This window comes from Astatotilapia calliptera, chromosome 8 (genome assembly GCF_964374335.1).
Source record: "Astatotilapia calliptera chromosome 8, fAstCal68.1, whole genome shotgun sequence".
Classification (NCBI taxonomy): domain Eukaryota; kingdom Metazoa; phylum Chordata; class Actinopteri; order Cichliformes; family Cichlidae; genus Astatotilapia; species Astatotilapia calliptera.
In genome coordinates, this window is record NC_137429.1 from 28883159 (window position 1) to 28907515 (window position 24357).

Consider the following 24357-nt stretch of genomic DNA (forward strand, 5'->3'; position numbering starts at 1 on the left):
TAACATTCAAATTAACTGTATTTATATATAGCACCAAATCACAGCAACAGTTGCCTCAAGGGGCTTTATATTGTAATGTAAAAACCCTACAATAATAACTACACATAAATTAATAGAACACAAAAATATTTGTGAGGGTGAATTTCAATTAATTATGTTTCCATTAAAGTTAAGGCATCCAACTCTGATTGTGGATTAGAAAGTGCAGCTTTAAACAAAGATCCACACTCTACATGGGGTCTTTCTTATGGAATGCCACAGCCTGTCTCTGATAAAAATGAGGCTTGTTCTTTCTTTGATTCCACTGACACATTAAAATATCTCTAAAGGTTGTCCTGAAGGTCTTGTTGCATAAGGCATAGCACATGGGGTTGACTGTGCTGTTAACATAACACAACCAGTAACCCAGAGCCCAGAGAGTTTCAGGGATACAGTCCTGACAAAAAGTATTGACCAAAACCATGATATTATATGGTAACCATGTTGTAATGAAGGCAAACAGAATGGCGCTAAGTGTCCTTGCAGCTTTTTTCTCATTTGCCTTTTTTTCGTTCTTGCGCTTGCTGATCTCCGTCTTGGCCTTGGAGGCAAAGCGTTTGGCCACTGCAGCGTCTTTCATGGTGATAGCTGTAGGTGACAGGTCAGCAGAACAGGAGGTTGCTGCATTTGATCCTCTTGGACTTATGTTTGTAGACAGGGGATATTTTTCCTTGTTTTCCTTCCCCTTTCTAGACTTCTTACCATCTATATAGATATATTAAACATCAAAAGGGACATGTAATGAACATTAAACATCATGTAGTAGGGTATTTATTAATATATTATGAAAACAAAGACCACTAAATAGGTCTATGTCCAACCTTTTGAAGATCTTGCATCGACTTCTGCCTCTGAACCTGACTGGTCTTCTGAATCCCAGGCCTCGTTATTGTTAAAGCTGTCACAGCTACTCTGTTCTGCTGGTGGTGATGTGGCATTTAATCTCTTGGATGCATGGTGAACTGGCAGAAGAGATGAAATCTCAAAGCAGAACATGTTGCATTTCCCTCTACTTTCTACGCCTCCTGGTAGGCTTGCGTTGTTCTTCTCAGAAGACAAATGATTTAGTCCATAGCTGCTGTAGTTTTGGGACCTCACCTGGTGCAGCATAGCTGCTGAGATATTCTGGTTGTTGGGTGTACTTTCTCCACCTTTTTTTCCACTACTACCCCTTTCATGTGGAGCCTGATTTGGGTTGTTCCCTGACCCAGATCCCTTGAGACCCTGTACATCTTTAGCTCGCTTCTCTGTCTCCTGATAGATCTTCCAGAACAGGATTGCCATAATAGTTACTGGCAAGTAGAAGGCAGCAATAGCTGTACAAAATGTAATTATAGGCTCAGACAAGAACTGAATGTAGCACTCGTTTGGCTGTACTGTCCGCTCACCCACGATGTACTGCCAGAACAGAATGGCTGGGGCCCACAGAATAAAAGAGATAGACCAGGCTAATCCAATCATGGTCATGGCCCGCTTGGTTGTTCGCTTGGCCCGGTAAGTCAGTGGTCTGGTCACAGAAAAATACCTAAGAGGATACAAAAAGAAGGCAGGCAACTATTTGAAGCTGTTCAGAGTCAAAAGAATTAGATATTTTCAAACCCATGACGCTCATGAAAGCTTTGTCATGGCTATGGATACATTTCAATCATAAAGCATGGAAATGTTTGCGATTCCAATACATGTTTTATGTATTTATTTTTAAATCATTAAAATTTATACATCAAAATACATGACCGTAGATAGTAGGGGTGCAACGATACACAAAATTCACGGTTCGGTTCGATACTTTGGTGTCACGGTTCGATATTTTTTCAATACAAAAAAAAATTGTTCATGCTTTTTTAATTTGTCATTTATTAAAATTATAAATATATATTTTAACTCAAAAGTACAGTTTTTAAATTTAATGTTGCTGAAACAATAAAGGGATAAAAAAAATAAATCTATCTGATGGAGAAATCACTCATCTTTGGAAAAGAGTTTATTACAGAGAAATGGCTCTTTCCAAAATAAAAGCTATACTATATGCTTCTTCTGGGCTATATTCTCAGCAGCATATTAAACATATCAGGTCCCCATAAGGAGAATCATGTGCTAACGGCTGTCTAAATGACTCGGCTAAAGTTAGTAGCATGCGTGCTTGTTGTTTTTGTCTGCTTCCACTTGTCTTTGCACGAGGATGATGTCGGAGTAAATGTGCAGTCATATTCGTTGTATTCCCACTAGTGCTGTCAGCGTTAATCTGAAATGACGTTAACGCCACAACACGGCAAATCTCCGTTAACGAGTTACCGCGGATCGCCCCGTGCCTGGGGCTGGACGGCCAACACGTTAACGAGCTAACTGCGCTAACACACTAGCTCCCACCCATGTAATTGAGCATTGCGTGGCACATCCGACACATTGTTTCACTTTTGTCCATGATGCGCTTACCTTCAGGGTCATACGTCACATGAAAACCAAAATAGTTCCAAACGGCACATCTGAATGAGGGTGGGGGAGGTTCAATTTGCCATGTTGCAAGGAGAGCTTAACTTCTGTCTCGCTAGCTTGCCCTGCGCTCAGTGAATCTGCGTTCGACTACTCCGCCTAGGCTGCACTGTCGAGTGCAGATCCACTGAGCGCTCAACACAGACAGCACCGTCAGAAGGAAAGTTGATAAAATAAATTAAAAATGTTGTATTGTTCGACACATATGCGTACCGAACCGAAAGCACCCGAACAGTTCAATATCGATACGATATCGATCGTTGCACCCCTGGTAGATAGATTTACTTTACTGAATTTTTTTTTTTAAATTCAACTTACCTGTCAAAGCTGATGACTAGCAGATTCATGACAGAGGCATTACTGGCCACATAGTCTATCGCAAGCCACAGGTCACAAACAACTGGTCCCAGGGCCCACTGGTCCATGATGATGTAGGTGGTATACAGATTCATAGACAGCGTTCCAATGGTCAGGTCAGCAAAGGCTAGGCTCAGCAGATAGTAATTGTTCACTGTCTTCAGTGCCTTATTTACCTTGAACGACACCAACACTAGGATGTTGCCAACAATAGTGACAAGAGAAAGTGATCCAGTGAGGAGGACAATTATGATGACCTGAAGGTGAAGACGTAGGCAAAAATCAAAAACGAACTGCTTCCTTAAACTCAACAGCCATTGTGCAGTAAATGACCTATTACTCTATATAGTTCCTCCAAACCTATAACACCTTTAGGATAAATGAGGAACATACAGAAAACTATTCACTTGTCAAGCAATGGTTCAAATGACGTGCTTTCACTGCAGATGTCATCCTGCATCACTGTCAGTTTAACATTATATTACATGTGGAACAGTTTTGTTTGGCAATAATATCTCAATCTGAACAAAACAAAAATGTAACCATACTTGTAAAAAGTCTCTTTATGAAAATAAATTTTCATGTATGCAAAGTTTGCCCCGGAATATCTACTGTACGCAAAACTTTCACAGGAGCCATCAAGCCCCTAGACCCATGAGCTGAATTTTTGGTGGTAGTTAGAGTTCCATGGCTTGGTACTGAAGCAATGGAATTTATACAGTGAAGCCCTAAAACAGATCTAATAAGATCAAAGTTAAAAGTAGAACTGTTGCCACAACAGTTACCTGCCAGATTGTATGCCCTCCTAATGGATTAAACTCATCTGGAGGCAGCATTAATGTTCTGTTATCTGCTGAATTGCCCATACTCTGGTAGGAGCCACCTGAAAATGTGGAGAATATTATTATTGTGAATCAATTTTCTCAACTAATAAAATAACCTAATTTGGAAAAAACAAAGCAATGATTTGAAATTATTGTGCCTACAAATCATATTTCCATTTCAGATTGCCACAATTCTTTTCGCAGCCTTACATTATTATCTCTCTGTCACCAGCCTAAAGTCAAGTGGCTTTCTGTTACATTTTGGTATTTTTTGCTTTTTTAGTTCTTTGACTATCCTTCGTATGTCTTCTTTTTCCTCCACGCATTGTCCTGCAGGAATATAGGCATAATCTTAAATTCTTTTGTTTTCTTTAATTTCCTATTCCCTGCACGTGTTCTTTCAGATAGAATATCATTTAACATGTACACATATAATTTACACAGCTTTACAGTTGTGCATAGTACCTAAGATAGCAGAGTCAGCTTTGATGATGGTATCTGGCTGGTCTCTCATACCAGGAAATCTGCTGGTAAGGAAGTAGACAGGATCAGAGCTGGAGGTCAGGTTCATTTTGACCATGACACATCTGAAAGAAAAAAACAGAATAAATCATTTTAATACATAAAAATGAACGATTAAGGAATTCAGCTGATACTTTTACAAATGACAATAAGGTACCATTTCAGTCAGCCAAGACATGTTACTTTATCCAGACTATCCAGTCCAGCTTGTCAGCATTAGCAAGGTGCAATCATATGATTTCCTGATACACCTGATCACTGGTGCAAAGTGACAGACTAATAAATTACTAGCATTCACTCACCAAAGCACATAAATGTCTTGGACTGTTGGTACCTCATAGCAAGCCATAATATTTCTCAAATCAATTAGATTGCTCCAAATATCACAAACCAAACTGAGAGGTCCAGTTCAGTGACTCCAGTTGACTGAGATGAGTAGTGGTGTGCCATACTACACATTCTGATGCTGATACCAAATAAATACAAAGATGGTATTGCCTATACCAATACAGATACAAACATTTCATATCAGCTTATAAAGTCAGCTTAGGGAAGAGTATATATCAATCGCGCTGATATCAGTCTGATACCATTACCATCATTGGTATCGATATTGTCAATGTTTAGATCGATCCACCCACCTACAGAGTGAGTCCTAGCAAGCAGTTTGGAAATAGCTACATGTCAATCACACAGAAAAGTCTGAAAAGTAATTGATTGCCCTATTGTGATTACCTCAGTTTTGGAATCACCCTCAATTTACCTTTAGAGGTACCAGTGTTATTGGCACTTTCATGTTGGCTTCATTTTTCAGCCTTAGAGGTTACGAGGTTACTTGGTTGTTCCCAATTCCTTAAGTCACACCGAACATCATGTAAGGAGGTACAAAGTAACAAAGTAAATAATTATCTAAAGGTCATAAGCATTACAAATATCTTTACAAACTGGTTACTTTGGATAGTTTCTCTCTTCATAAGGACATTATAATGGTCAGATTCTTTTTAATAACTCATCCATTTAGATACTAGTAAGGTATAAACTTAGAGCGGTGGCTGCTTTGATTGGCTCTTGCACAACGTTTTTCTACTCCTACTTAAATCTAAAAGCAGTTTTGCTAAAAGTCATTCACTAGTTTACACATAATCACAACTGTTTATTCTATATGCACAGCATATGTGTAAGGCATTTTCCCAATCACACATACACATGGATACATTAAGAGTTTAGTTTCTTGCTCAAGTCTGCTTTAATGTGCGGACCGGAGAAGCCCAGTGTGAAACTGTGAAAAGAGCTTCCTAAAAGAAATTCCTGTATTGGAACCATAGCTTTTCTTTCTTTGGTACTGCCTTTGGCACCATCTTGTGGTCATTGTAAATAGCAGTATTGCAAAGGATGTGAGCCTGTAATAATCACTGTGGTTACACATGGGGGTCACTAAGGAGCTTCCTTTTTGCTCAGTGGTTCATAGACCGAGCATCGCAGTGCAATAATCCTTTTAATCCTTGCTTAATATGGCTTCATTTCTAAGCTGCTAGCTTTTTGACTATCTTTTGGGACTGAGTACTGTATCTGTGATCATGGTTATTTGCAGACAAATTAAATGTGTCTGTACAGTACTGTTTCTCTAGGCTGCTCATATGTTACAGTTATTGTTATTTTACTTCTGTAATAATACACATACAATTTGCTTTCTTTTATGTTTTACAAATATTTGCATATTTTTCACAATTAAACCCTACCAAATACAACAAACCATCTGTGCCTTAGAGGATGCATTGATAAAGGATATAACAAGTTAGCTATGTAGTTGAAAATACATTACAGTCAAAAACTTGTAATGAGGACAGCATAAATTCAGTCAAGGCTGTTGTGAGACAAGTGAATTGCCTTAGAACTTAAAACGTTTTTATTGTCATTGTACAGTTGAATGCACAGCAAAATTAGGTAGCAAGACTACAAAGGTGCAGAAGTAAAGAAAACAATATACAATAAACTCCCACACTGTGGGAGTTTGTACATGGGCATCATAATAGGATATAATAAATAAGGGTAGAATGGCTATGGTGATTAAGGATAGGGATGGTAATTGCACATCTGCCAAAATATTGCACAGGGAATAGTGGCAAGTACTTCTTAGTAGATGTATAAGAGGTATAAATTTAAACATGCTTCTTTATGTATGAAAAACATAGTCAGCCATCCTTTGTTCACTGAGTGACTGCAGACATGTAGAACCTGCTACCAATCCAACAAGAGCCCAGTAAAACAGTAAAACAGTTCTCTTAATAGAAGAACAAATTCAAACTCCCCAGCTTACCAGGTAAGATCCTTCATCATGTTTGACCTCTGTCTGTCTGCCACAGCATCCTCTTAACCTGCCTCACTGAAACCTGAACTTATTTTATCAACAGGACACTGTAATGTAAAGTCAGAGTGTAATCTTGCACAGGATCAGTGTGCAATACCTACATACTTTCTCCTGTTCAAATAGTTAAACATCACATTGAATTTTAGTGCTACACGTCCGACATACAATGGTCGACCTAATCCATAAACTATTAAATGGCATCAAACACGGCCACACTGAAAGCCAACTAAACGAAGCTGCTGTTTACGTGAGCAAACACAGTGTGGAGGGTTGGTGGTTTGTAACATCAGTTCTTATTTCATCTTTTCTATAACACAGTTTTAAAAAACTGTGAAAACAGAGTTGTTTACTTATTTTCGATACTCAGTTGAACGTGAAAAGAACAAGTGACATATTAAATGTATGTATTCACATTTACTATACATTTACGTTTAAATCCTTTTGCTTTTCGCAACCCAAATTACATGAAAAAACAACCCCTCTCTTCCAAAGCATTCCTGGCATCCTTTTTAGATTTTGACACTTTTTGCCGCATACAAACTGCGAGTCACCTTGTATATGTTGACTATAAAATTAGAGCAAACCTTCTCTAGATACATTTTGATTGTCCTTAGTATTAAATACGCAAGACAGCACTGCATTTCCACAAAAGCTGACAAACACTGAGAAATCTTTGAACAGTATTATAGCCTCACCATCCATCGCATTGGTGATTCTGGCATAGATTAGCATAGCCTGTAAAGAATAGATGACATTACTAATACAGGCTGTACTAATTAAAGCCAGAAACATCATTTCATCACAGAAAATCTCTTTGGCTGGTGTTCTTAGAACTGATGATAATCTTGTAGAAGAGAAACATTTTAACCTTTCAGCTGAAGAGTGACTTTTACATAAACAAGTCAACAAAACACACATTAAAATAGAAGAATCAACTAAAACGGTAAGTACTTAATCTTAAAGAAAGTACATGAAAATACTCTGCACATGCAAATCCTTTCCAATAAGTTATGAATGAAATCAAAGACAGTCTCCTTGACTTTACTTTAAAAATTTGCATTTAAAAACAATGAGAAACCTCTCACTAGTTACTTAAGGAATAGTAAATGACTGTATTTATAAAACCCTAACTATTAGACATTGAATTACACATTGAATTGCTCTTACCTACCCACTCTTGTCTCAGTATCTACTGTGATATCCTGATGGGAAACTTAGCTCTACTCATGCAGCGTAGAGTTTTCTTCTGCAGTTCAGTGGGTGAGTGACGGAATCCTCCAGCTCCGCCTTTGACCAAAGCTTTGCTTCTTTCTGCAGGGGAGGTTTTTAGAAGAGTACTTTTACAAGTTAGCGTTAACTAGAAGATGTTGTGAGGGATCTGACCAAGAAACTGTCAGATAATAAAATGACCTTATGAACTAAAAAAGATACAAACTGAGAATTAAATGGAATATATCTTTATGCATGATCAGTCATCCATCCCAAAAAGTTGATTCGGTTCATCTGGAAAATGCTACATACAGATGAACAGAATCAATCAAATTATAGGAAGATAACACTAACTTTTGAAAGGACAAACGCCCCTTTTCCATTAGTACCTATTCACACCAACTAGACACAGCTTGCCATGACATAACAATTTAGAACCACCTTATGTCCGTGGTCATTGTCATAGCAACATATGTGAGCATCCCACATGAACAAAGCAATAAATGTGGGCGTCGAGGCAAGAATATACCTGCTGCTCGGTCTGTGGCTTTTTGTCAGACTTGGAGACCTCTGTGTGGTTTTTTGTAGCAATTTTCCCGTTTTTAAAAATGGTAAACCGTGGCGAGCCGTGCCGAGGAGGTACTAATTGGAAAATGGGCTAAAGATTAGTTTTCTGTTCTCTTTGAGAGGTTGAAACTACTGAAACTGACATAACCTGATATTTGTCCATAACTTTTTAAGCAATTTACTAGAAAAAAAATGTAGTCAAAAGACCATCTATTATGGGTATATCTGACTGGTGGTAAGTTGCATTAAACTGTAGATATCTGCAGTATAAAACACAGGACTGGATACACCTTAAAACCAATTATTTAAAACATCAGCAATGTAAAAAAAAAACAAATAAAGGAAAAGTAATGTAATATAAAGTAACACAGTGGCTTTGAACCCATGTGTGAAACACTTTTGTCGAAGTGGAAAAAATGACAGGAAGATCTTACTTTGTTCTCTCTCTGTCTCACACACACACACACACACACACACACACACACACACACACACACACACACACACACACACACACACACACACACACACACACACACACACACAGTCCTTCCAATTTGAAGACTGTCCTGACCATATAAGGACATATGAATGTGTCACTTTCATATGGCAAGCGAATGGCTGCATTCTCATGACACCAAACACGCAAGATCTGTGTCCAAAATAAAATTTAGCTGTAAATAACAATCTGACTTCCAACACTTTCCCCTATTTGCTTACTAAGTAACTTTTAGCTTGAAACTCGAGGCAGAGATATATTTCCCCCCAGAGAGGCCTGGAAGCTGAAGGAAGCACATAAAAATACCTACAAGACACAACAGCAATTCAAAGCAGTTAACGTGGTCTACAATAAAGCTACCAGATCAAACTACTAGATTAATTACAACACTACTCAAGTTCAACTGTGCAATTTTTACCCTTTATACACTTACCAGTTACACCTAGTCACAGTTCCCCATACCACCCTCTGAAAAAGTCATGTGTTCAGTAAGGGCAGAAACCCTAGACACAAATACAATGGTGAAGCTCCACCACAGAGTTTATGCTACCAAGTCTTAGTCATTTAGTACAATTTAGTCTCAACCCTAGGGTTCAGACAGCTACTTCTGGTGAGTATTTATGCACCAATTCTACCTCCACCAAAAAGCAACTAGAAACCAGCAATTTTCTAGAAACCAGGGAGAAAGAGAAAACATGGTTGGTCTTCTATAGAGATCAACCACTTAAGCGTACTAAAATGGATGCATGGCTCTTGTAGCTATACTAAGAACACGTTAAACCCTAAATTCATGGGTCTAACAGCAGAGCAAAATACTAACTCTGCTTTCCTCTAACATCAACCACAGAATAACTAAATAATGTAACAAATCCTAACAAATGCTATCTTGTGTGGAAGTTCCTAAGATATTAGTCACAATGCTAAGTATCATAACTACTCAAGAAGCAGTTACACTAAGTTATCCAGTAACACTGACTCAATTTCAATCTCCCCATTGAGTCTAAAGATCTTTGATCAGATCACATTTCTATATTTCATTAGTAGGGAAGGGTTCCATCTTTATAAAGCGGCAATAATGCTGTGTGGATTGAGACTGAACAGTGGTTTCATATGAACCAAGTGAAGTTTACTTCAGAAGATTTATTCATTAACAAATGTGCTACAAGGGACCATTTGGATCTTCACTAAGCTACCATTATCCAAAGTTAAAAATTTATACAAAGACATAAATAAAATCTATTTTTTTGCACATTATCTACAAGTTTTTAAATTCAAAACAAAGTAAAACATATAAACTACTGGTCATAAATTTTAGAACACTCCATTTTTCCAGTTTTTTTTTTATTGAAAATTAAACAGTTTAATGTCTCATTGCACTCTGAAATGAAAACATAGCTTATTTGTGGTGCGTCCAGTGCTTCCCTCCCCATCCCCAACTGCCTCCCGCCTCCTCCTCCATCACACCACCACACATGCAGCGCCCAGTGTCCACCTCTCAATTTTCAATAAATGTAGACATTAAGGGTTCTCAGGGAGGGGCCATGCTGACACCAGCTGCTTTCTGGCAGAGAGTACCATGCCCCTCCCATGGTTTAAATGCACTGGGGCGATCGTGGCTCAAGAGTTGGGAGTTCGCCTTGTAATCGGAAGGTTGCCGGTTCGAGTCCCGGCTTGGACAGTCTCGGTCGTTGTGTCCTTGGGCAGGACACTTCACCCGTTGCCTACTAGTTGTGGTCAGAGGGCCCGGTGGCGCCAGTGTCCGGCAGCCTCGCCTCTGGGCAGCTGTGGCTAGGAGCTAGCCTTCACCAGTGTGTGAATGTGTGTGTGGATGGGTGGATGACTGGTTGTGTAAAGCGCTTTGGGGTCCTTAGGAACTAGTAAATATACAAATACAGGCCATTTACCATTTAGATCAGCACGCAGCAACATCACATATGAGTCTGTGGTATGAAGGGGGCGGGGGGCCAGGAGGAGGAGTTGTCTATCTGGTTGGGGTCTGAGATGCTGGACCTCCCTGCTGCTGCAGGACCAGAGACAGTCTGCTTGTCTCCATCCCACGGCAAAGGGAAACATCTCCTGGGCCTATGGCCGGATTGCCCCTCTGGGGGTGATGGTATCTGGACCTGGACCTGGGAGTATAGAGTATGTTTGGGGAGTGTGTGTACAGTGTTCATTTCTGTCTCCATGTTGGGCAAATGTCGAGTATTTATATGTGTGCATGAGGCTGGGAATTCATGTTTGTGTCTGTGTGTGTCTGTTTGTCTATATTTATGTGTCAGGTTGGGTCGTAAATTTCACCTCTCTGGCAACATCTCAGGCCTATTCCCACATAACACTCGGCCGGGCCGCTTCCGGGGGGTGAGGTGCCCTCGGACCTCGGGCTTCTGGGCCCGGGGCTTGGTCTGCTCTGGCATGGCTGGCTGCCGGCAGAGCCTGCGGGCATTTCACCGCAGCCCCCTGTGGCTTCCCCCTGGTTCGATCCTTGGATTCCCCAGTCTGCATGCCAAATATCCTTGGGCAAGATACTAACCCCCAATGACCAAGTTAGTATCTAGTATCAAGCCTCCGAAGCATTCATCGGAGTGTGAATGTGTGCGCATGTTGGTTAGATTGTACTCGAGTTTAGAAGTGCTTGCATGAGTGAGTGTGAATGGGGTGAATGAGACATATTGTAAACTGCACTTTGAGTACTCAGGGAGAGTAGAAAAGCGCTTTATAAGAATCAGTCCATTTACAATTTACATAAAGGCAGAGTAATGTGAGTTTCATGCAAAAACTGTGTCCATTCTTGGATATATACTCAAGAGTGGGCAGTTGAAGACTGACCCACAAAAGGTAAGAGCAGTGGTGGAGTAGCCCACCTCAACTTCTCACAAGCACTTGCAAAGGTTTTTGGGATTTGCAAATTTCAAGAATTACAGCCAAGATCTGTGGTAAATGGTTAATGGACTGGTTCTTGTATAGTGCTCTATCTACTCTATCTAAGCCACAGGTGTCGAACTCCAGGCCTCGAGGGCCGCTGTCCTGCTTGTTTGCCAACTAACCTGCCCTGTTAGCTTCTTCTTAGCAAAGCACACCTGATCCAGGTAATCAGCAGCAGGTGGGCAGGGATGTCACAAAAACAAGCAGGATACTGGCCTTCGAGGGCTGGAGTTTGACACCCCTGATCTAAGCACTCAAAGCACTTTACACAACATGCATCAATTATCCATTCACACCCATTTGCACAAGCATTTTTTTCTAAGTGCTTTGTATCTAACATTCACATGCATTCATACTCCAATGAATGCATCGGAGAGCATCCATCTATCAAGCATCTGCTGACAATCAGCCAGGAATCAGCCAGGCATCCACCATGGCCCTTTAAAGGGCCAGGCAACCATGAAGTGGCTACATCTATATACTACATACTATCGCCTCCACAGCCTCCATTATTATGGCTTTTGTGTTGCCTACAACATCATTCCTGCACCAAAAAAAAAGTCTTAGAGACTACAAACCTGTCACTCTGACCTCTGTCATTATGACTATATTTGGTGCTATTTTATCTAAAACCTATCCTTGCAGTTTGCCTACAGAGCCCGGTAGCACTTTCTATTACAGCTCTGGAATAAAGTAGGCTAACAAGAGGGAAACAAGAGGGAAATAATGTGGCCATTTATGAGTTATTACTATGCAATTACCAAAATAATAACAATGTAAAAACAAGTAATATCATGGTAGCTCTGTAATAAAGTGGTAATAGTAACAACGATAGGGTAACAAGAAGGAAACAAGAACTTAATAATGTGGTAAGTTATTATCACTCAATTATCTGTGGTATTTTCTGTGTAATAAGCACAAAACAGAGCTGCAAAACGCAAAACTGTCTGCTTCTAATAGCATATTAAGAAACTATTAAAGAAAACCTAAAAAGTTTGTGATTATTTCCTAGACCAGGGGTCGGCAACCTGCGGCTCTTTAGTCCTTACAGTGCAGCTCCACGTGGTTTGGGAAAATAAATTAGAAGTGTTTAGCTGAAGTGTATTTTATTTATATTAGTTCTTTTTTAACTTGTAGTTCTAAATTGGAAGATTATTGTGATATTGAAATCTAAAAATAAAATTATATTCTATTATTTTTTCATCGCTCAAAATAAGTGTCACACTCGTGGAACCCGGTATACCCGCCGAAACGGCGTGCATTTATCGAGACTTTCAACCCCACGTAGGCCAATTATGGACCTTCGGGTCCACATTATGTCAGCAGCTGTTCTCCATTGTGAACTATGTTAAAACAAACAGCGCTCACGCCTCACAGACGACAGCTTACAGTCCTGCGTAAACTGACTTCGTACAGCCCCGATTCGCAGACGCTGTGCGCAGAGGTTCAGGAGCAGAAGTCCCGTTGTAAACATATCACGGCAGACCCGACGATGTTTGCATGAACACGCTTTTCAGCATCTCTTTAATGACCACTTTTCACACACAGTTGCTGACACATACAGCCGGCTGTAGCTTTGCAGCTCACTGCCCCACACATACCACCAGACGTTAAGGCGGCGAGGCGTGATTGCAGGTGCCGCTCAGGTGCGTCCGCCTCCCCTGCAGCGGCGCTGCAGACCACGCCCCGCCACACGCATTAACCAGGTAAAATGCATATTTAAGCAGAATTTTGCAAATATATATTTTTCATTTTTTAGCAGCATAGAGCTTTTTTTCCCAGTTATTTTTTAAAAGTCAGGTCAAGGCTCCAAAAGCCCAAAGGCGATATGAGGGGGGCGGCTCACAACAGTTTTTGTTCATTACATAAATAAAATGTAATTTTCTCTGTAGAACTTCATGGATGTCATAAGCAACATACCTTAGTTGTTCACACAAAGCATAAAGGTAAAAAACAATATATACAGTGTTATCTTCATTTTAGATGTCACAAAGTATTTGCGGCTCCCACTGTTTTCTTTTGCGTGGAAACAAATGGCTCTTTGGGTGTTAAAGGTTGCTGACCCCTGTCCTAGACACACCTGTGGTAGGTTCTGTGTAATAAGCATGAATAGAAACTGCTTACAAAGTGCTCGCTGCCAGTAGGTGGCAGATTGCTGCCTAGTGGGAGTCTTCACTTTCAATTTTATCCCTGGATAACGATAAAGAAGAAGTGGGGTGCCAACTGCTAACTTTAGCCACCATTTGCCTCCTTTTTGGCTTGCCTTGAATCCATGCTTGCATAAACCAGTGGATTATAACAATGCATTTAGAATCAAACCCATATTTTAGCTACTGCTGTAGGATGGCAAGGTAAGTAAAACCTTTTTTCATTCCTTTAGTAATATTTAGGACCATGCAAGTGGTCGGCTGGGTGCTACTTGCTGCAGGAGAGGCTAGATCTTTGGATAGTACATAGTTTCTCCATTTCTGCTCATAAAAGTAGAGGAGGAGCAGGATTGGCAGACTGGTTGCCCTGGTGTTGCAATTGACCACTGCGGTAAAGAGAGAGCTGAGCCAGAAAGCACTTTACCCACACCTTTGGGCAAGCTCTGTAGCTAGTGCTCTGAAGAATAGTGTTGCAGATACAAGCAATAAAAATAAGTTTCCTCTCTAAGGTGGCTGGGATCCATTTAAGAAAGGAATGATGAAGACCTCAAACATCTAAAGGGAGCTTAGAGCAGAGTTGCTGCTAGTTCACATTGAAGGAAGCTGGCTGAAGTGGTTCAGGCATCTGATGAGGAGGTCATCCCTGTGCCTCTCCTCAGAGTGTTTTTTTTTTTTTCAGGACACTCCCAGGAGGAGGCCAGAAGATCAGCTTAGGCTGCCACTAAAACTCATCTTTGGATAAGGAAATGGATGGATGTAAGTGCCTACAGCCTGTATATATTATGTAACAAGTTACCACAGAAAAGAAATTATCTTTAGAAATAAATTTAACAAATTCAGCTGAATTAAGAGCATTCTACAATTAACAAGTTAATAAATAAAATTTTATTTTCAAAATCATGCAAATCTATCATTGCTTATAGATCAATTTCCTCTTTACACATTCGTCTCTCAGAAGTAGCAATAGCCTACTCATAATTACTACATGAAGTAGACTTTGTGGCAAACTAAACATTCCCCCTTCATGATACATATGGAAAATATTTATTTTTACATGAGCAAAATGCCACTTGGTAATGGCGTGGTTCAGTCTGAAAAGGGATTGGAATAAATAAAAATGAGGCATCGCATCAGCATGGTATAGTGAACACAATTCAAGACACTTACACTGGTTGATTGCAGTTGTGACATCCACTGTGTTATCAGTGTTAAAGTCATCAGTTATCAGTTACACATGCACCAGCACTCACTTAAAGGTGAAACCAGTAAACATGGCTCTTTAGTGGCCTCTAGTGCCAGCCTAAACACAACAGCATTAACAACAAACATGTTCCTACCAATGCGTCTCCATCAGCAAAGTCTAGAGTTTCATTTATAGGCTTCCTGACATTGTCTTCTCTGACAAACTGCATCATACTTTAAGCTGCCTGATTTATTATCAAACACTTTGCATCAAACAGCAGCTTAAATCTGTTAAACAGTTTATACAAGTTGAACTGATATTCCTTTCAACTTTCTCACACTCTACTACTGACAGTTTTGGGTTTTAGAGATAAAAGGGTGACAGATAACAAAATCTATAGGTTAGAGCCAGTGAAATATTACGCTACTTGTTGCACCTTTAAGATCGAGTGAGACAAATATAACAAAACCTCAGTTTACTTCTTTATTATCTGAAAATAAAAGATAACTGAATAAATATAAAACTTAAATTACTTCTGAGACAAAGTTAAGTAAGCTTTAATTTGTTCTACCTCTTTCTTTGAGATATACAATGGTAAAAGTGATTCGTCTCTTAAACTCACTTAAGGTCTTTTGCTTGACCTCAGAACCAACTTAAGCAAACCTTTACAAACAGAGATGGTTAAATGACAGAAAAGCAGGGCCTACTGTCTTATTTTTCAAATACAATTGTGGTAAAATGTCTTAATGAGTAGTGATGTGCGATACCACTGATTTCCTTTCCGATCCAATACCAAGTAAAACTCAGGGTGGTATCGACGATCCTGATCCGATACGAAACTTTGTACAAATACTTATTTTATTTATTGTATCTCAAATGATAGCATCATAATGACATGACAGGACATCAGATTACTTGTTCTTATCACTTAATAATGCAGAATTCATCACATAGAAATAAAAAAAACTGAAGTTTGAACATCTTGCCTGCCTGCAGCACTAAAGGACTCCGTGAGAGACGTCTTTCTCGCCCTAGAAGCACCTGTCCCTCTCCTCCTCTTCTGTTCGCCTCAGCATAAGCTCGTCATATTCTGTGATATGATTTACTCTGAGGTGTTTGACAAGGTTAGTGGTGTTGCCACAACACCTCACTTTTTTGCCACATATATCGCAAACCATGTCTCGGCTGTTTGTGGAGGTAACATTGCTTATATGGCAAAGTTCCTCTTTTCTGTGTCTTATCTATTAATATGCCTGTGCACTAAAACTTCCTGTTTTTTTAGTCTGGCTGAGCACTTAGTTTGTGAGTCAAAAGTGGCCTTGCTCTACAAGCCTTCATTATTAAAGTACATAAAACAATAAAATAGGAAAATAAGGATACTAAGGATATTGATTTCATGACAATATCGATATTTTAATGTGAGAATCGATTCTAAAACACAAATGACTGGTATCGGAGGAATCGATATTTCAGCATCGATCCGCACATCACTATTAACTAATTGTAATTAACTATTACAATTTCTAAGAAACTGAAAATAGTAGCCCACAGACTGTAACACATGGCTGCTGATTTCTAACCAAAGCCACGACAAGTGTTGATCTTTAAACTTGGTTGTATAGCAGTATCAGAAATTATACAATAAAAAAAATATATTTATTCTGCATCATATAGCTGAACAGAACCTGCAGCATACACTCAACCTGTTGTCTTATTAGGTCCACCGAGCAACATCTGTTGTATTCTGATGAGTAAGCTGGTGTCAATTTAAACATATTTTGTATATTTCCCCAAATGTGTTTTTATAAAGACAGATTAAATACGAAAAATTTCATTAACCTTTTAACATCCACCAACTTACTTACAGCCCACTTAAAGGTGAGGTTAGGTTACATTTTAGCTACATGCTAAACATAACATTACTGTTCTCAAGACATTACCTTAGGTCTCATACATGCATCTTACCTTCAGAATTTCTGTTATTAGACTTCAGGTGAAAATTCCAATTGAATTTACAACCTGGTAAATATGAACTTAATGCTAACCGTACCCCTAATCTTAACTCTAAATAGGCTGTGATGGTTGTTTAGCGTTTCAACTGAACCCTTCAAGATGATGGTAACTAATGGAATTAGAAGTTCTGTAAAACAGAAAAAAAGGATTTACTGAAGGAATGTTGTACAAAACGAAATGTGGTTAAAATGTAACCTAGCCCTAAGTTTATCTACTGTACCCTAGTTTGAGGCTAGTTACAGTCTGGTCAACCTAAGAACCCCTGAGCCATAACATCTGTGATATCCAAAGTCCTTCTCTTCTTCTACTTCTATAGAATATTATTCTGTGGTACTCTTAGCTTCATATGTTCTCCTCAGTTTGTATGCGGTATTATTATGAAGCTACTTTTCTTGTCTAGCTTTCATAGATCCTCCCCAGCTAGATAAGGCACTGCAACCTCCCGTCCCCCCTTTCTGTCTCCTCACTGCTTTGTTGTGCTATTCTAGTGCTGCAGGAAACACATCTGATTGCTCCATTCTGGCTGATTATTCCTCTTAGCTAACAAGCATGCAGCTATATCTGCAGCCATAAACTTCTAGAACAAATAAATGTGGTAAGCCATGAGCATATAATTAAGGGTCCCTTCACACACAGTGCTGGCATGGTACAGTGTGTGGACACAGCATGCTCAACAGTGAACTTACAGTCCGGTCCAGTGCCCAATGACAGACTGTTTTTGTTTTTTCAATTTTGCCTCTTACAACCCCACAGTGGATTTTTAATCACATGACCAAACTGTCGTTTACCTTTAATTCCAGGAGTTTAACAAAATACTGCTTTATTTATTTAGATATTACAACAATTTTTATACTTAGGTCCATAAATCCATCAGTAATTTCGGTCAGTAACTGCCTGAAGTCTAGAACCCAACAGACATCGCCAAATGTTTCTTCCCTTGAGATCCACCATCAGAGATGGGCAGTAACGCGTTATTGGGTCTCCTTCAGCGTATGAAAAAGGCAAGCCTTCATCATTCACCACTCCTTACACGTTGTTGTTTAAACTTTGGATTCCTGGACTGGAAACTGCTGAAACTGCCCTGTTGTAGCACTCCATTCCCAGTGACGATACGCTACATGGACTTCGGGCCATTTTGAAAGTAAAAGTTGTCTGTGAATGTCCACAGTGTAATCTCAGGGTTCACAGAGCAAGTGGTCAAAACAGGACTTCTAGAACGTGATCCAGAAATAGCACCCATGATGATTATCATCAGTATATATCCAACAAAATGATCTTGAATGGGAGACTGGCCAGTTTTTAGCTTTTAACAAAACTCATTACTACAAAAACATTTATGAATAACTTCTATAAAGTATTCTGCTTTAATCACAATTAAGATAAAAACTGATAACAAGTTTGTTTTGAGGCCCTTGTTCAGGAATTAGTTAAACATTACAGGAAATGTTATCCTTTGTATGTGATCGAACATACAAATATGACCAGAGGTGATTTTCCATGTTCCATACTGAGGCTTTAACAATGTTAGCAGTAGAGCTGGGCGATAGAACGATAACGATATGTATCGCGATATAACTTTTTCTCGATAGAAAAATTAAACTATCGCGATAGACCTTGCCGCTCTTGTCCTCTTAAAAAAAAAGAAAAAAAAAAAAGAACAGCCAATCCAAATTAAGTAGCGCAGAGCCGAACCAATCACAGCCGCAGCGTCACGTCACGTGACTTGTTACGTACAGCACAAGTGCCAAGCCGCACATGTGTATTTGTTTGGGAAGCAGCCAACCACCGTACCGCCCGGGTAATGGAGGAAATGAGTGTGCCGACTAGAAAAATCAACCGAGCGTGACCGAAGGTTACCGAAGAGAAAACAGATGATGGTTCCAATGCCGGAGAGATTGTCGAACAGAAGAGCCAGAGAAGTTCCGTAGTGTGAAGGTATTTCGGCTATTTCAAGTCTGACAAAAAACAGAGTAGCGCGCACTGTAAATTGTGCCGAAAGCAAGTCTGGAAATACAATAAACTGGTGCATGCGCTACTTCCACACGTACCCGGGTATTTTTGAAAACGCAGATTTTTCTATGCGTTTGCACCTTTCGTCCACACGTAAACGGCGCTTTTGGTCACTGAAAACGAAGATTTTTGAAAACATCGTTTTTGCATTTACGTGTGGACTAGAAAAACGGAGAAAACGCAGCGTCAAAGGTGTGCGCATTTTTTGACGTCACACTGTGCGCCACGTTATTGTTTCAGTGAAATGAATTTCTACAATACTGTTACTGTTAATTCTACTCTCTGCAGTGTTTAAATGCTTACATATACACACAGTTACTGTCCCTCCACACATACGACTCGGTTCTGCTTCTATGCCCCAGCTTTGTTTACTTTTTCCCACCGAGGCTTCTAGACTTCTGATTGGCCAACATTTCTGCACGGTTAGGAATCTAGCGCCACCTGCTGCTTTGGCATGTTCATAGCAGCGTTTTCCTTCATTTCTGCCTTTATGTGTGGACGGGATTATTTTTTAAAACGAAAACGGAAAATCTCCGTTTTCAAAAATACCCGTGTACGTGTGGACATAGCCTCAGTCTCTGACTGGAAGCGCTGATTCGTCATTCGGCTTTTGTCAGACTAAAGTAACTGTTGAAACTGTTTGAAAAGCTCAGCTATACAACAAGGAGAGATTGAGAATTTCCTTTTAGTTCTCAGTTTATTTGATATTGACAAAAGTTAGTCAGTTTTGTCTGTTCTTCTGTAAAACAAACTAAGATTTATTTTTAGAATTAATATTTTGTTTCTAAGTGGAATTGACAATTTAGTCTGTTTTGTTTGTTCTATTTTGAAACTTAAACGCTTTAGCGGCTGCCTTTTGTGTAGTTTGCAATATTTGCCTTTATTTATCTGAAAAAGTCTCATGTTCCTTAAGTACATCTACCCTGTTGAACTTATTATGGGAAATAAATATTTAAATAATAACAAGCTGCTGATTATTTCACATTTTACTTGTGAGCAACGGCACATTTAAATCTTACAAATATAGTTATTTGGCTTATATCGTGATAGATATCGTTATCGCCTGAAATGAAAAAAACATATCGTGATATGAAAAAATCTTATATCGCCCAGCTCTAGTTAGCAGCCATTAATAAACTGTTAGAAACACTTAGAGAGAGTTTGAAGCTAAACTGTACTGACCATGTAACAGGATGACAGTCTTGTATATTTACTGGCAGAGAGATTGGAAAGGTGCTTACCTGGCCTGTGTGCTCTGTTTCGTCTTTGTTGATGAGATACATCAGAAAGAATCTGAAGCACACACACACACAGACAGACACACACACACACAGACACACACACACAGTTGTTAGAAAACACAAACAGTATTATCATTGCATATATTAGTCACACAGCATCAGTGCCAGATGTTACAGTGGCACTTGCTGGCTGGGTAACAAGGCAAAGACAAGAACGTAACGTGGTCATTTCTAAGTTATTACGACTCAATTACCAAAGTAACAAGCACTTAATATCCAAGTAGTATCATGGTAGCAACTGTGGTTACAGTTGAGTAATACCACACTGAAATGTATGTAACTGGATAATAAGTGTCCAAACACTGGGGATAATAATGTGGAAACACACCTCAGTGTAACACAAATGCTGTGGTACAAAACAAGCCAGGACAAATATCATAGATATCATCGCCCACCTGAGATTGGGGACCAAGCCCCAAGTACACCAAGATTGGGTACCTATCTTTCATTAACTGACCTGAAAGACTGTGTACTATGTAGGTGTGATGATCTATGATGATGTAGGTGTTAAAAGGTACAATAACACACACAGAAATACAGACACTCTCCAGACGTACTTACAGGTAGTTGGCTAAGTTGTGCTCCTGTAGAGTGTGCGTTTCAAAGCCGTGTGGCACGGTGTCAAAGTAGTCATTACCTATTCCACAGATAAAACATTTGGTCTGCAAGAGAAACACGTGATAGTTAGGTGGTTGTCATTTATTGTAACCTATTGGCAATCTTCATCTATGCCTCTGTTGGAGGTACAGCTATACAAAACAAAAGAACCACAAAATCTATATTTTTACATGTTCATATGCCTGAATTTAAAAAAAACTGCATTGAACTGTTGTGTGTGTTTTCACCTCCATGTCTTCTTTCACTTGTTCCTGCTGATCCCTCAGCTCTCCAAAAGCATCAATGATTAACCCTAGGATTTCAGAGAGGGTGGAGCTTAAACATGCTGGTCCACATTATTACACTGAATACAACAATAGATATGAAAACCACAGGCTATCTACTATATCTACTATAATACTTCTAAAGGAGTCTTTTTTGCTATTCAGTTACATTCTCTATATTACGTCCAAAGTGTGTATGTCCCTATAGGGAAGGATATAAACACTAAAGACAAAGCCTACACAGATGCAAAATCCTGAATGTTCCAGGACCCATCATATTTTAAAAGCCTCATAATATCATATTAATCCAACTGAGCACTGTAGTGTCAGAATGTAAGCCAACGCTTGGTTTGTTTCCAAAAGTAGAATGGGAGGTAGAGCCCTCAGCTCTAACCAACTCTTCTCCAATGAAACCAGCTTCCAGTCTGGGTTCCTGAGACAGACACCCTACTTTTACGATTAGGCCCCAAACTTTTGTTTTTGACAAGCTTAGTTATCATCATTGTCAATATGTGTGGCAGAGGGAAATAATTATTTGGTCCCTACTCAGTTTCTACTACCACTAACGTTTCTCACTGGAAAAGAAATGAACAGTCTCTAATTTTTATGGTAGTTACATTTTAATGGAGAGAGAAAGAATATCAACCTAAAATCTAAAATTTCATTGAAGTTATGGATTGGTTTGCATATCACTGAGTGAAACAGATGTTTAATCCCCAACCAAAATATGACTTTGCACTTGGTGAAGAAACCCTTGTTGGCACACACAGTGGTAAGGCATTTCTTTTAGGTGATCACCAGGTTTGCACATCTTACGAGTGATTTTGGCCCATCCCTCTTTACAGAAATTCTTCAGATTACTTGGCTCCTTCTTGGGAATTCAAAGCCTCCACAGATTTCTGTAGTCTATTGATACTAGATAGTGGAAAAGGGGTGGGATTAAATAAGCATATGCTTCTTCCTGCTCCTTTTTGAACATGAACGTTATTTGGAGTTGTGGTTGCTCGTTTTCCTTTTGTTTTGCTTTGTTCATTTGTCTCTTTTAATTCTATTTTGTTGTACTTTTTCAACATGTTCAAAATAAAGATTCAATCAATCAATCAATTTTCTATTGGACTGAGCTCTGCAGACTGGCTCGGCCACTCCATGGAAGGCAGCACAACTAATGTGCTGCTTCTTCTTCCGCCACTGGTCCGTTGCCTTGGTGGTATATTTTAGTTCACTTTCATGCAAGAAGACCCATCTAAACCCATCTTAGGTGTTCTGATTGAGAGTTTACAGTACAGTACACCCTCTTCTGTGGAACCAGCTTCCAGTTTGGATTCAGGAGACAGACACTATCTCTACTTTTAAGATTAGGCTTCAAACTTTCCTGTTTGATAAAGCATATAGTTAGTGCTGGACCAGGTGACCCTGAACCTCCCTTAGTTACCGTGTTGCACTGTTTCTTCTTTAGTGACCTTTTTCTCTCACTTTGTGTTTGTACACCGCTCTGCATTTAATTATTAGTTACTTTTAATCTCTGGCTCTCTTTCAAAGCACGTCTTTGTCCTGCCTTCCTTCCCCCAGCCCAATCGTGGCAGATGGCCGCCCTCCCTGAGCCTGGTTCTGCTGGAGGTGTCCTTCTGTTAAAAGGGAGTTTTTCCTTCCCAGAGTGGTTCCTCGTAGGAGGGTCATATGATTGTTGGGGTTTGCGCTTGTTTTTTTGTATTATTGTCGATAAAAGGCACACTGTGGAAGATAGGCAGAGTTTAATAATAAGTAATGTTTACGTTTTTTTATGGGAAGAGGAGGATTTTAAATTCAGTTCTGAACTTAACAGGGAGCCAATGAAGAGACGTTAGTATGGGAGAAATACAATATATCTAGTTCCTGTCAGGACTCTTGCTGCAGCATTGTGGATTAGCTGAAGGCTTTTCAGTGAGTTTTTAGGACATCCTGACAATAATGAATTACAGTAGTCCAGCCTAGAAGTAATAAATGCACGAAATAGGTTTTCAGCGTCACTCTGTGACAGAATATTTCTAGTTTTAGAGATGTTGTGCAAAGAAAGCAGTCCTATATTTTGTTTAGTATGCACATATCCTTTCCCCAGAGTTCGTATCTGGTTAGGCACTATGTTTCATTGAAGTTTTTAAGGCCAAGTACAATAAGCTCAGTTTTATCTGAATTTACAAGCAGGAAACTGTTTAAGGTGGTGTTCAAGTGTACTCCACTTTGGAGAGACGTCGCGATTATTTAGTCTAGTCAATTTGAAATAAACAGAACAACCAAAATATTGGAAACCAAACAGAACCAGAAATGATTGCTCTCAAAATAATTATACATTTGAATCACCACTTCCTGTGGTGTTTACTCTACTTTACAATATTAGAATGTATTCATTTGGCTAATAGTTGCCTAATTAACTGCTTGTGTTTCCATTAAACTGTTTGTGTGCATGTATGTGTAGGATGCCTCACCCTGGATGATAGCCAGGAGGATTACAATGACAAAGAAGAAGAAAGTGATGTCAAAGATGATCCGGTAGATTTCGTACTCATCACCAGCTGGATCCTCGATCTGGTCACCAATTCCTCCACCTGCTCGCACTCCCACATACATGTGGAACATGTAACACTGAGGAACAGAGAGAGATACACAGGAAGGGGGGTACAGGGGTAACAGAGGTCAAATCTTTTGCATTGGGTTTTTAATGGGCAGAACCATGACTGTCACAAACAGCTTGAACACACTAATGTTTCTGAAACATCAGAAGACATGACATCTGTAAGTCTCTTTGCAGTAAAACAGGCATGATTCTAGTCACTGTAGAGGTCCAGTAACATTTTGAAAAATCATTGTTAGTGAATGAAGTTCACAGTGCCCTCAACTCTGCAGGTTACAAAGAAGCCATATGTGAATATGATCTAGAAACGCTGCTGTCTACCTTCTGCGGACCAAAGCTCATTAAACCAGGGACCGAGGGAAAGTATAAAGCATGTTCTGTGGTTGGACAAATAAATATTTTAAATTCTTTTTGGAT

At 39.4% G+C, this 24357-nt stretch overlaps 2 protein-coding genes across 3 annotated transcripts; both read right to left on the reverse strand.

Annotated features, from left to right (window-relative positions):
- Nucleotides 1-7892, reverse strand: chrm3b (cholinergic receptor, muscarinic 3b). Of its 2 annotated transcripts, none has more exons than XM_026177681.2 (6): nucleotides 7768-7892; nucleotides 4176-4297; nucleotides 3672-3769; nucleotides 2848-3143; nucleotides 861-1564; nucleotides 1-744 (listed from the first exon to the last, which is right to left on the reverse strand). In XM_026177681.2, the coding sequence occupies exons 2-6, from the start codon at nucleotides 4288-4290 to the stop codon at nucleotides 230-232; spliced, it is 1728 nt and encodes a 575-aa protein (XP_026033466.1). In that variant the 5' UTR covers nucleotides 4291-4297; nucleotides 7768-7892; the 3' UTR covers nucleotides 1-229. The 2 variants fall into 2 exon arrangements, with proteins under 2 accessions (XP_026033466.1, XP_026033467.1); XM_026177682.2 differs by having other exon boundaries at nucleotides 7772-7870.
- Nucleotides 7893-20265: 12373 nt separating this feature from the next.
- LOC145430536 (ryanodine receptor 2-like) lies at nucleotides 20266-24076 on the reverse strand. The gene is made up of 4 exons (XM_080305759.1): nucleotides 23795-24076; nucleotides 21297-21361; nucleotides 21013-21113; nucleotides 20266-20443 (listed from the first exon to the last, which is right to left on the reverse strand). Exons 1-4 carry the CDS (start codon nucleotides 23943-23945, stop codon nucleotides 20266-20268), a joined length of 495 nt encoding a protein of 164 aa, XP_080161885.1. The 5' UTR covers nucleotides 23946-24076.
- Between the last annotated feature and the right edge of the window lie 281 nt (nucleotides 24077-24357).